At 52.3% G+C, this 12,135-nt stretch overlaps 1 protein-coding gene across 9 annotated transcripts in view; it reads right to left on the bottom strand.

The window, feature by feature from the left end:
* The window catches only part of ERI3 (ERI1 exoribonuclease family member 3), a 129,381-nt gene that overhangs the window by 60,158 nt on the left and 57,088 nt on the right, over positions 1–12,135 (bottom strand). For all 9 annotated transcript variants that reach the window (XM_060306343.1, XM_060306351.1, XM_030866079.2 and 6 more), the window contains one exon: positions 1,166–1,238. In XM_060306343.1, coding sequence (XP_060162326.1) covers positions 1,166–1,238 — 73 coding nt within the window. The remainder of the gene's footprint in view (positions 1–1,165; positions 1,239–12,135) is intronic.

Here is a 12,135-nt window from a genome sequence, read left to right as displayed (position 1 = left end):
TGCCACAGAGAGCGGCTGCCCTGAGACGTACGGAACAAAGTCCAAGGTCATTGTCTTCCAGTGCTCCTCCAAATGCTCGCTTAGCTCCAGCCCTCACACACACCAAAGGCAGGCTGCTCCCCCTGCCTCGAAGCCCCCTCTCCTCCTCAGATCCAGATCCCACCTCCCTTGAATGCCCAGTTCAAGACCCAAATCCCCACGATACCAGCCGGAACCTCCAACGACCTCTCCCTTCTCTGGGCCCCCCGGGAGCCACTACTCTGACCTCTGGTGTGTTCTCCCTTTGCTCAGCTTCCTGGGAGGCACTGAACGGCATGGGGTTCCTGGGGCTGCCCCAGGTCTGTTGCCCTTACATCACAGGGATTAATGGGAGTCAGTCTCCCTAGTGGCCTGGGCCTCCTAGAGCCAGGATCCTATCAGAGCAGGGGTCTGCAGTGTCTATTCCTACACCTTCCTTCTTGTGCTTACCTAGGAAGGACAGCACACACTAGGAGAGTACAGTTTTCTGGGTGATTCATTCTCTGCCAGGCCCACTTTCCTAGCTACACAGGGTCCCTCCCAGCCCACAGCCTCAGCGCCCACTCCCCAGGTGCTTAGTGCTACATGAGTGCCAGTCTCTTCCCCCATGCTCAAACGGAAGTGGGCTCTAGTGTCCACAGCCCTTCTCACATGAGCAAGCTCGGCTGGGGCTAGACAGGACCAAAGCCCGCCTGAACCAACTCTACCTCCCAACCCGAAGGAGATACCAGGGCCAGTCAGGAGGCTCAGAGGCCACACTCATGATCACTCATGATACTTTCCCAGAGGCTGAGCTAGGACCACCTCCCTCCCAGAGGCAATGCAGCTCAGCCCAGAGGTAGAGCTCCAAGCAAGAACCTGGAAACTACCCTTAATCGGGACTTCTCTGCACATCTGGGTTAACACCAAGGAGGGCAGTGTCAAACTCCACCCAGCAGCCTGGTCCCCCAAGCAGCTCCCCACTCCCAGAAATAACCACAACCTTCCAGCACACATTAGCTAGGGAAGGGTATTGAGAAAAGAGAAGAAAAGAAAAGAGATGAGAACAACAAGATGAAAACAGCAATGAGAAAAGAAAGAAAGAGGGGGGGTGGTCTGAGGCAAAGGAGAACCAGAGGAAGGATGGAGCGGGACTCAGACACAGTACCTTTTTCAGATTAATCCACTGCTTGAAGTAATCTGCCACTGGCAAGCCCAAGTACTGGCACTGGCCCGGGAGCCTGAAGAAAGGGAGGAGAGAACAAGTTGAGCACCCATGTACCAGGTACGGAGTCTTAAAACAGGAAATCCAATGAAGTCTATAAGACAAAGTGACCTCAAACGCTAACCCACTAGCCGTGGGTCCTACCCCACCCAAGAAAGGCACCCCACCTCCAGCACTCTGGACACTGGGCTCCAGATGCAGCCCTCAGATCCAACTGTGAGAACCTGGAGACTCTATTGAAAATGACATCAGCCGCACTGCTTTCTGATGGCCTACAACATGCTAAGTGTCTTACTTACATTCTCACGTTAATTCAGAGAGATGCCGTGAGGTGGGTAGATCTGTATATATTATAGATGAGGCAAAGATTCAGAGGGGTTACCTAAGAGTCCACAGCTAAAACATGATAGTGCCAAGAACTGAATCCGGGTCTGTCTCACTCCAAAGCCTATGTTCTTTCCAATGCACCAGGATATTGTCGCCATCTTGTTACACAGAGAGGCAGAGATGTAAGATAGGAGGAGAGAGAGGAAGAGCATGTGATTTAGAGATAGTTGGGCAGGGGCTTCAGCTCACACCTAAGTCTCAAGCAATAGGCTTTCTGTGATAGAGAAGAGACCATACAGAGGGCTAAAAAGAAGTCAGAATCTAAACCAAGAACCTGTTCTTGTTTTTTCTTTAAATCATAATTTATAAATTACCTCCCCTTCCAGCTGATGATGCCATTTTGCCGACACAAATCCATTCAGCCAAACACTGATGTTTTACAATAACAGTCACTTAGGCCTCAAAAAGTAAGACTGAACTCCCGCACATAGGGGCTCACAGTTTGTTCAATGGAATGCATAATAAAAGAAATAGATAAAAAGCCTTAAGTTGGCACTTCCCTGGTGGCGCAGTGGTTAAGAATCCGCCTGACAATGCAGGGGACACGGGTTCGAGCCCTGGTTCGGGAAGATCCCACATGCCATGGAGCAGCTAAGCCCACGCGCCACAACTACTGAGTCTGCGCTCTAGAGCCCACAAGCCACAACTACTGAAGCCCGCACGCCTTGAGCCCGTGCTCCTCAACAAGAGAAGCCATCACAGCGAGAAGCCCGCGCACCGCAACGAATAGTAGCCCCCGCTCACTGCAACGAAGAGTAGCCCCCGCTCGCCACAACGAAGAGTAGCCCCCGCTCCCCACAATTAGAGAAAGCCCACGCGCAGCAACGAAGACCCAAGGCAGCCAAAAATAAATAAACTTTACAAAAAAGCCTTAAGTTGCAGCACTGGGGTACATGGAAGGATGGTGGAGGATACTAGAAATATCAGCTGGGGAAGATCACGGAGTTTTCTTGCTGAGAGGAGTTGGCCACAGGCAATAGACTCAGAAGAGTTGTAATTTACAAAGACTGTTCTGGGGGCAACAAAAACAATACATTAAAAAGGCTGAGTAGTAGCCAGGAGACTAGACACTAGCCATAGAGACAGCGAGCCAGCAACAGGAAAAGATATAAAGGAAGCCTTGGTGACCAAATGGGACATGGGGCCCAATAAGAGAAAGCAGTAGAACCCAATTCAGAGGTGTGTGGCTTGGCTTGCTTCATGCTACTCACTGAGACAGGTACAAAGACAAAGTTAGGGGCGCAGAGAGCATATCTAATGGATGAAGCAGACCAGCATTTAGTCAATTTCATTATTGTTTTTAAATTTTCTTCATACAGTGTCTCCCTAAACCAGGGTACACTGCTCCCACTGCCTCGCCCCTACCACCCCACAGGATGAAGGCATGAGTTTGGGAATGCAGCTTTAGATATACACCTGACGTGTGCTAAGCACTCAACATCTGTTGAGTCTGAGGTGCCTAGGAGACATTTGGCAGTGGGGACGATGTCTAAGAGGCAGATGGATATCCAGTTTTAAAGACAGGTCGGGACCGGAGATATAAATTGCTAAGTCATTAATGTAATTTAAGTAAAATTAAAGCCATAAGAGTAGACGAGATCACCTGGGAAGAGTGTGGAATGAGATGAGCAGAGAGCCCAGGCTAATGTCTCATAAGTTTTGTTGAGCTAAAATGAAACCAGGCCACCCCTACCAGACCATCAACACAGACAAGGAACTCACTACTACACACAGCAGTCGGCTCTAATTTTGGATTCCTTCAATTCTCAGAACAGCCTTCCTTAATACTAAACTAAAATCTGTCTCTTGTAACTTCTACCCATGAGTCTGAGAAATGTCTTTAGAAACTACAGAGAATGAGACTTCTATCTCTTCCTTGCAGAACCCTCCCAAGATCTGAGCCTAGGGAGCTTCCTCAGAGTTCCCTTCTCCAGGTCGCACAGCCTCAGCTCCTTTGAGAATTCTGTAGGAGATAATGTACCATGAGTCGGGACTCACCCAACCCACTCCGTGTCCAGAGGGCAAGGCTCCTGGACCTTTTTCAGGGTATCAGATAGCCAAGGTCACACATGCTCTTTGGACCCCACTTCACATCACCTGTGGTCAACCTAAATGATGATGAAAGCAGGCTTACCCTTTCTGGAATATTTATAACTGATTTTTGAGCTTAAAAAGCAGGTCATTAGTGTCAAATGCCAGAGTGGTCAAGCAAGATAGAGCTGAGAAAAACCCAATGCATTTGGCATCGGTGGGCTGGTGGGGACAGAAGGCAGCAGGCGACGTGCCGAAGAGTGAGAAGAGATAAGAAAGTGGAGATCACAAGTACAAACTCCTTTTTCAGGAGGCTTGGCAAAACGAATCCAGTCGAAATGACTTGTTTCTACCCTAGAAAGCGTTAGGGCAGTCAGCCTTCCATCCACTACGCTTCAGTTATGTGACAGACACTAGTTGGAAGTCAGTGCCCATGTTTCAGGTGGTAGAGTTAAGGATTTACTTTTCTAAGACCTGAGACACATTTCCAAGGGAAGGTTCCTCTCAACACCCAGGTGGCACAGTGACATGAACTACAACCGGTCAACTTCCTGGGAGGGAGATTCTGGCTGAGGCCAAGATGACGAAGGGGTATCCATGTAGGATGTCCCCATGGGGGAACCAAGGACCAAGATTGTAAGGAAATGAGGCAAGATTTTGAAAGATGAAAGGTAGCTTTAGGAACTGGAATGTGGTTGCCTAAGAAGCAGAATGGTAATGTCTGGATAATTTTCTCATTCCCTTCAATTTTTCTTTCATGTTCCTTATCCTTGGTATTTGTCAAATGCTTGCTCAGGTCAGCTATTTTTTTTGCGGTACGCGGGCCTCTCACTGTTGTGGCCTCTCCCGTTGCGGAGCACAGGCTCCGGACACGCAGGCTCAGCGGCCATGGCTCACGGGCCCAGCCGCTCCGCGGCATGTGGGATCTTCCCGGACCGGGGCACGAACCCACGTCCCCTGCATCGGCAGGCGGACTCTCAACCACTGCGCCACCAGGGAAGCCCCTCAGCTATTTTTGAAGAATCATATTAAGACCTGTGAGTGAAGGGGGCTACCAGAAGCACCAGAATCTGCAAAGGAGCAGGTTAGGGGACTGGCCAGCAAAAGGCAAGGGTCCTGGGTCATCTATCATACTCTCCCTTAGCCAAGCCCAGCACCCTCTGATTCTTTTAGTTGACACAGGCCAGGAGTGCTTTTGGCTGGCTGGTCCTGGGAGAGGGAAGGGCTCCCTCTTCAGCAGGATTTCAAAGGCAGATATCAGCTGTAGGCTTCTCTACCCAGGTAGGAAGGGTCTAGCTCAGTAGGATCCTGCCTGTTTCTCTTGGTGGAGGACCTATACCAGAGTGGCCGCACTGAGGACAGACTAGACAGATTGTCAGGCTGGAGACTCAGCTTCAGATATGGCTCAGCCGCATCCACAGTGCTGCCTGGGCCCCCTGGCTGACTGAAGCAGAGGGAGGCGGGACCATCATTCTCACTCGGGGCCCTGGTCACTTGCAGGTACACATGTTGTTTGCAGACTCACAGGCATTCAGGTTGTTGAGTCCTCCAGCTAACGGGAGGTCCTAACTATGGGACTTCAAGATACAAGCAGTACAGTTATAGCAGGACCCAGGCCTATCTTCACAAGAGACACAGAGCCGTATGCCAGAACTTGAACTCCCAGGTGCCTCGTGGGAAGACAGCTACACATTTCTATGACAGAACCCTAGCCCAGCTTAGAGAGCACCAAGAGAAACCCTGTGAGGAAGGTAGGTTAGAGAAGTTGTCACCCCTTCATAAAAGAGGAAACTGATGCCCAGAGAAGAAAAAGGATTTGCTTAATCAGACAACAAGCCAAGGGCAGAACTAGAAATGGGATCTAAGTCTTCTGACTACACAAGGCATCAATCATATAGATGCAGTCTTTGCAGTCCCTGGCAAGGCAAGGCCTGGGACTTTAGAGGGTCAGGCAGCATGGTGGTCAGTGCTCAAGGTCACACCTGGGTCCACGGTTCTTAGGAGCCTAAGGCTAGGGTCAGTGGGTACCAGTGGGTACATGGTTCCACCAATTTGGAAAAGAAAAAGGCAAAAGTCACCCTGGCACAAAGGGCCTGAATGCTGTGAGTTCCTACCAGATACTGATCCCAGGAAAAGAGCCACTGGCAGTGGGCCCTGGACTAGCCTACGGGCATGAACGTGCAGGCAGGTTTATGGTGCCCAGGTCTCCAGGCAGCTGGGATCACTGGGCACAGAGCTCCTCAACTGCCCAAACATCATCTGGCCATGCTTATTACTGCTGCCCAATGAAATTTTATGCACCAAGTCCACAGGTGTGATTTCCCCTTCTTTATGAGGGTCGGAATGACATCATTGATGGCCAATAGAAAAGAGCCAATTATGTCCAGGCCATAAAAAGGAATGGGATTTTTTTTCAACCAAATCAAAACTTCCTTCAGCTTCGTGAATGCAAAGGGCCCTCTTTAAGGAAGCAACCCCCCCCCACCAACCCCAGTCCTGCCTGTGGGCTCTAAACCAAGGGATATGATTGCTTTCCAAACACTATGGGGCCTAAGGCCAGAGAGGGGCTCTGCCTTTGGCGTTTACCATGTGGCCCTGCTCTTACCACACTGGCCCCTTAGGGTCATCAGAACCCACTGTGAAACGCTCTTGCTGATGCTTGACTGACTCCCTGCTGCTCCATCCAGGGGGGCATTAGAAAAGATATGGTACTCCTCAAGTTCCTTTATTACTCCCGCTAAATAACAAAAAAAGCAAAGAAAGCCCTCTCCTACGTAGAAAGAAGAGTATGGGAGGAATAGAGGTGTAAGAAACAGCCCCCCGCCCATACAGCACAGAGCAAAAGGAGCCCCTCATCCAGCCCTACCACCTGCAGCCCAGCACTTGGGCTAGGTCCAGACAGCCCTGATGGCAAACAGGTGTGACCAGCTCAGCGCCAGCCAAGGCAGGGGACTAGCTCATTAAGGGAACTTCACCCTTGCTAATGGGTATGGGCGGGATGAAGCCACTGTTAGCAAGAGCTCAGGTTTGAAGACTGGGTGAAGTAGAGCTGGGGGGCTCTGCTAGAACTACTAGGCTTGAGTCGATGGGGCCAGCAGCATCCATGGAGGTCTGACAAACAGACTGGCAGACACCAAGAGCCAGGACCAGCAGGAGAGCAGGCACCAGTTCTGGCAGAGGTCACGGACACTCTTCCTTCTGTGCTTCTCTCTCTGCAAGTCTTAGGGAAAACTCTAAACTGGGGAGATGCAGGTCACTCTCAAGCCCTTGAAGAGGAGGAAGTCAGCTGAACTGGAGGCCATATTTGATCCCTCTCTGCCTCTCTGGAAAAGCTGTGGGACCCAGATCTCGGAGTGATGTAGGCTTTCAGTCCTGGTACTCAAACGCACATACTGCTCGCCTTCAGAGGGCAAACTATTTTGTGCCACCTGATACGCAAAAAAAGGGGAGTGTTGAGGTGCAGAGGCCAAGAGCAGGGAGAGAGGCCCTGTCTTCTTCAAAGTCACCTTGGAGCACGGAGGCATGGAAGGCCCAGCCTGGGGAAGGCGGAAGCAGCAGACCCAGCTGACCAGTCAGATGGGAGCTCCTGCCGAGGGGTCACCTATGAGGGGGGTTGGACTGGTTTCCACGAGGGGCTCCACACTTGCTCATTCTGATACAAACCTTCCCAAAGAATGCTGTCACTGGCTGTCCTGCATCTCAGAACCACCACACCTCCTAGGCTTGTCTCCAACTCCCAGGACTGAACCTCAGGAAAGGTCCCCTTCCCCTGGGTCCCAGTCTGGGAGTCCTACTAGTCAGAGCCTCCCCAGTCAGCATGACGTGATTCTGCATCCAGCTCCGGCAGGCTACCCCAGCCGAGGCAGCACTTAGCTGGGGACGCAGCTCTTTGTCTCTCCTATTTCCGTTCCCCTACCCAGAGGAGATAAACAGACCCTGGGTGATAAACGGCCCGCCTTTCACGATCACTTTTCCTCAAGTTGAGGAGAGTAGCTGGTGATGGATGGGCTGGAATTTGGTTATCAGGAAGGGCTGTCAGCCAGAGGTGCCTATCTCCTCCCCCACTACGCAGGGCATCATTACGCCGTGGCGTCGAGGTAAAATACGAGCAAGGGGAGGGAAGGAAGGAAGAGGGGACGGCTGGGCTTCTCCACGGAGCCAACTGAGCTACAATGAGAGCAGGCACGGGGCTGGGACGTTAGTTATCTGCCTGTGACACCTTTTATCTCTGCACAAATTGGTCCTTCCACCCCCACTGCATCCTCTTATACAAACACAGGCAGGCACCATGTGTCACCATTGCAATCGCGTAGCAATTTAACCCGAATTAGTGAGGGGGTCAAACAAGGAAATAGGGGTTTCTCATTTCAACAGGTTCCTTAGTCTCTGCTCTGAACCACCACACTGGGGGGAGGAGGATGGAGAGAGGCAGACTCATAATTGAATTCACTCACTTGGCCACTGCTGATGTATAAAAAATTAATGCTCAAGTCTCGTACTTATCAAAGCCAGTCAGTTTCCATCTCACCTGCAAGACGCACCATGGCAGAAGATACAGCCTGGCTGCCCCCCGCGGGCCGAATGCTCAGTGCTTTCCACCAGGGCAGGACTGGCAAGGACACGAAGGGAGAGAAAGGCACTGCCCTGCACCAGCAACCCCTGCTAGAAGCCTACAGGATAGTGTGTAGGGTGTGGGGGAAGGATGAGGGCAATGGGGGTTACAGGAGGTGAGCACATCAAAGATGATCCTGGACAGTTCAAGAATACACTTCAGTCTACAGAGAGAAAAGGATTCTGGCTCCACCCTCCACCAGGAGATGGCCAGTAACCCCTCTCTGTCCCACAGACACACACACACAGACACAGCTGTGCTGAAATGGAAGAAGCCAATGGGAGCACTGACAGCACTGACAAGGCTAAAAGAGCAGGGAGTGGAGGAGTCAGGTCTGTTCCCAAATCACTTCCCCCATGCAGACCCTGGAGCTAGAAGAGCCCCTGATGGGGGCGGGGGGAAGGAGAGCACAGTAGAAGCCCCACCAGGCACATGGCTCTGCTGCACTAAGAGACAACTTGGTCAAGTGAACATGTGTCCCTGGGCAAGCTACATCACCTCCATGCCCTGCTCTGTGAAGGTTAAACGAGCCGGCCAAGGGAAACATACTTTATAAATAAGCACTTATAGAAGGGATTCTGGCTGTAAGGAGGTTAGCTGAGGCCAAACCTGCCTTTGGAGATGCTTCCAGGCCACCTGCATTGAGAAGACAGTGCCTCGGTCAGGAAAAGGATTCTAGAGAAGTTTTCTGGGGATGACAGAGTAGGGAGGTCCCAGAACCATTCAACAGTTGCCAAAATGAATTCCAAGAAGCTTGGGGGTGAGGGGAGGAGCTGTGGATAGAGAAGCACCTTGGTACTCATTCTCCAAATCCAAAAAATCAGCACACAAATAGGAGGGAACAAAAGCCAAGGCCCCAGTCTGAGACACAAAGTGGGAGAACTTTCTGCCTGAATTGATACCACATATTTATGGGTATCACTGAGACCCAGGACGCCCAAGGAGTAGAGGCCAATCAAACCTGATTCCTATACTCAGGGAGCTTTCAGGACCACCTAGAAGATAACCACAGCATCAACTATAATGATCACTCCAGGAGAGACTACAGCAAAAGGGTCACTTCATTCCTGGGGATGGGAGGGCAATGCTGAGGAGCACTTACAGAGACTGAGCTTCAATCCCCTTTGCTATCACACACACACACACACACACACACACACACACACACTCTCTCTCTCTCTCTCTCTCTCTCTCTCTCTCTCTCTCTCTCTCTCTCTCACTCACTCACTCACTCTCTCTGTCCCTGCACTCTCCTCCTGCCCACAGCCTTGGGAGAACGCACTGCCGACTTCTCAGCCCACTTTGCCCCCACACTTGCCCCTATCCTCTGGGACGGCTGCAGGTTACAATTCCAACCACCAGCTTCAGAAAGATGATACACTTGCTGGAGCCTGCAAAGGGTCAGGAGAGAGTACTGTTTGAAATACCAGCGTGACAGCTGGCTCCTTGTCTGTCTCTTCCTCCCCCATCCCCCTCCCCAAACTTGTCATGGTACAAGAAGTCTATATGCAGCCCATCAGCTTTAAATATCAGTGTGCGTGAGGCAGGAGCACGAGAGCGAGGGAGCGGGAAGCAGACAGCGAGCGCCTCTGTTGCCACTGCCTGTCAGGGAACACTAATGAATTTCACTACCAGCAGCCATGCCTCAGATGGGGGTGAGGTGGGGGTGGGGAGTTTTCTAGGGAGAACACTCACAGTATTAAAACATCTCTTCCCAAAGCCCTGTTAATAAATGTCACTGCAGAGCCAAGAACTACGCCCCGCCACTAGGACTCAAGGCAAGGGAGGGGCTGGGACGAGCCCTGAGGTCCTCCCAAACAGGAAGGGGAGTGCAAGTATGAGGCTGGAGGGAGCCAGCTGAGCCCCCCAATTAAGAGGGTGACCACTATCACCCGTGCTCATCTCATAAAGGCCTTGGGATGCTTGGTTGAGAGGACCAGGAGGACAAGAAGGAAAGGCCTCGCGCTGGGAGAGAGTACCAGCGGTGCGGCCCCAGCCAGACTCACTCCCCGGCCCACTTCCCATCAACTTCAGCCAACTCACTACACTTGAGGCCCCAGGAGGTACAAGGGGCTCCAGGCCATCTTTCCAGATCTAGGGGAGGTGGGGTGAGGAAACTCAGGCACCAGTCCCAACAAGAAGCTACTTCCCCAACAGATGTCAGAAGCCAGAGCGTGTTATACGCTCCCTTTCATAGATGAGGAAATGGAGGTTGAGAGTGGTAATGTGACTTTCCCAAGGTCCTACAACTAGTAGGTAATGGAGCCAGGACTCAAACCCAGGTCTCTTTCAATCCTAAAGGTCCTGTTCTTTCCACAATACCACACAGCTTCTCTGAGCAGGGGCTGATCACCTCACTGGCTCCTGTGTGTCCTCTATTGCCAGGCCCTGCCCTGCCCTGCCCCTCCCCCCCTCCCACTGGTACACATGCACCTCTGGCCTGGCATGGGCCACAGCTGCCATGTAGCACAGGGCTGGGCCTCAGCCAGGGTGAACCCAGCCTGGCAGAGAAAGCCCTGGGCCTGAGCCAGGCCGTCACCTGGGAGTCTCCACAGCCCAGAGGGCACGGCTGCAGGCACAAGCCTTCCCTCCGGTGCTCTCCGCACAGCTCTGATCAGCACTGTCTGATCTGGCAGCGACCTGCTGTGCAGGGGGCAAATGACATTTAATTTCCTCTTGGTTTCCCTATGGTACAGACGAAAGGCCGTCACCTGCGTCTGGGTCTGGCAGCACAGCTGGAAGTGTTCCCAGACATGCTGCACTGGAGAGTTCCCAAACAGAAACCAGAACGCAGGCGGTTTCTGCGTTCTGCAGAGGGACGCCCCGTAGGCCAAGCTGCCCGTACTCCCAGAGAAAACCAACCTCAAATCCCCATTGGCAAGCAGATGCTTGAAGCCTCCAAAAGGCACCGTATATGTACAGAGCACCTCCCTGCTCCACCGCTTTGTGGCCCACCTGCCACCTGTCTCTACTCCCATTTCTCCCACACGGAGCCCACAGAAATAACCACACAAAGCACACAAGAGCCACAAACACCCTGGGGAACAGCCTAACATGCACCTCCCCAGCGCCACAAAACCAAATACTGTGTATCTCGCCAGCCCCTCTGGTGAAACAGTAAGACCAGTGCCTCTCTGGAGTCCCTCCCGCTGCAATTCTTCCAGGGAAAGGGCACAGTACCCCACCTGTCGCGGCTGCGAAAAGTGCTGGAGCGGCCACCAGGGCCGGCCAGCCCTCTTTCCCAGGTGGAATGGCAGAGGCCCCAGCAGGCAGCAGGGAGTAGGGTCCGGGGAGGAGATTCAGCAGGTGACAGGTTTCCAGGGTACTCTGGTCAGTGTCTTGGCTGGTGAGCTATTCTCTTTTTGGCTCAGGCACTCCGTAGCAGTCTGAGTGGTCTTCAAGATACCTCATTCATCCCCCACCAGAGGCTCCCCCTGGCCTATGGCCATCTTGACCCTTTGCCTGGGCTGCCTTTGTGTGGCCTACAATGCCCTCTGGAGGCTCTGAGGAGAGCATCCTGCAAGCATTCAAGATCTGGGATGCAGTCTGACCTCTGCTTCCAGGACACAGCTGTTCCCCTTACCCCTGGCTGATCTCCTCTGCCCTGATCCCAGCTCCCCTGACCCCTTCAGGATGTGTAACACCTAGCCTACACAGTCACACTTCTGGTGGGCATTTTAAACCATGCTCCATGGAGCTCTAGGGTTCTAGGAGGGACATCGGGCTACTCTGTGGACTGGGGGAGGAGGAGGAGGAAGAATGGGCAGGGCCGTGCCCCAGCTTCAACCAGAAGAGCTCAACTTTTATGTTTTGTAATATTGGGCTTTCTCTAACGTTTTATTTTTTTTAAGTTTCCTGCTAAAACTACTACCCATTCAGTCTC

Source organism: Globicephala melas, chromosome 1 (genome assembly GCF_963455315.2).
Source record: "Globicephala melas chromosome 1, mGloMel1.2, whole genome shotgun sequence".
Classification (NCBI taxonomy): Eukaryota; Metazoa; Chordata; class Mammalia; order Artiodactyla; family Delphinidae; genus Globicephala; species Globicephala melas.
This window is presented reverse-complemented; position numbering and strand designations above follow the sequence as displayed.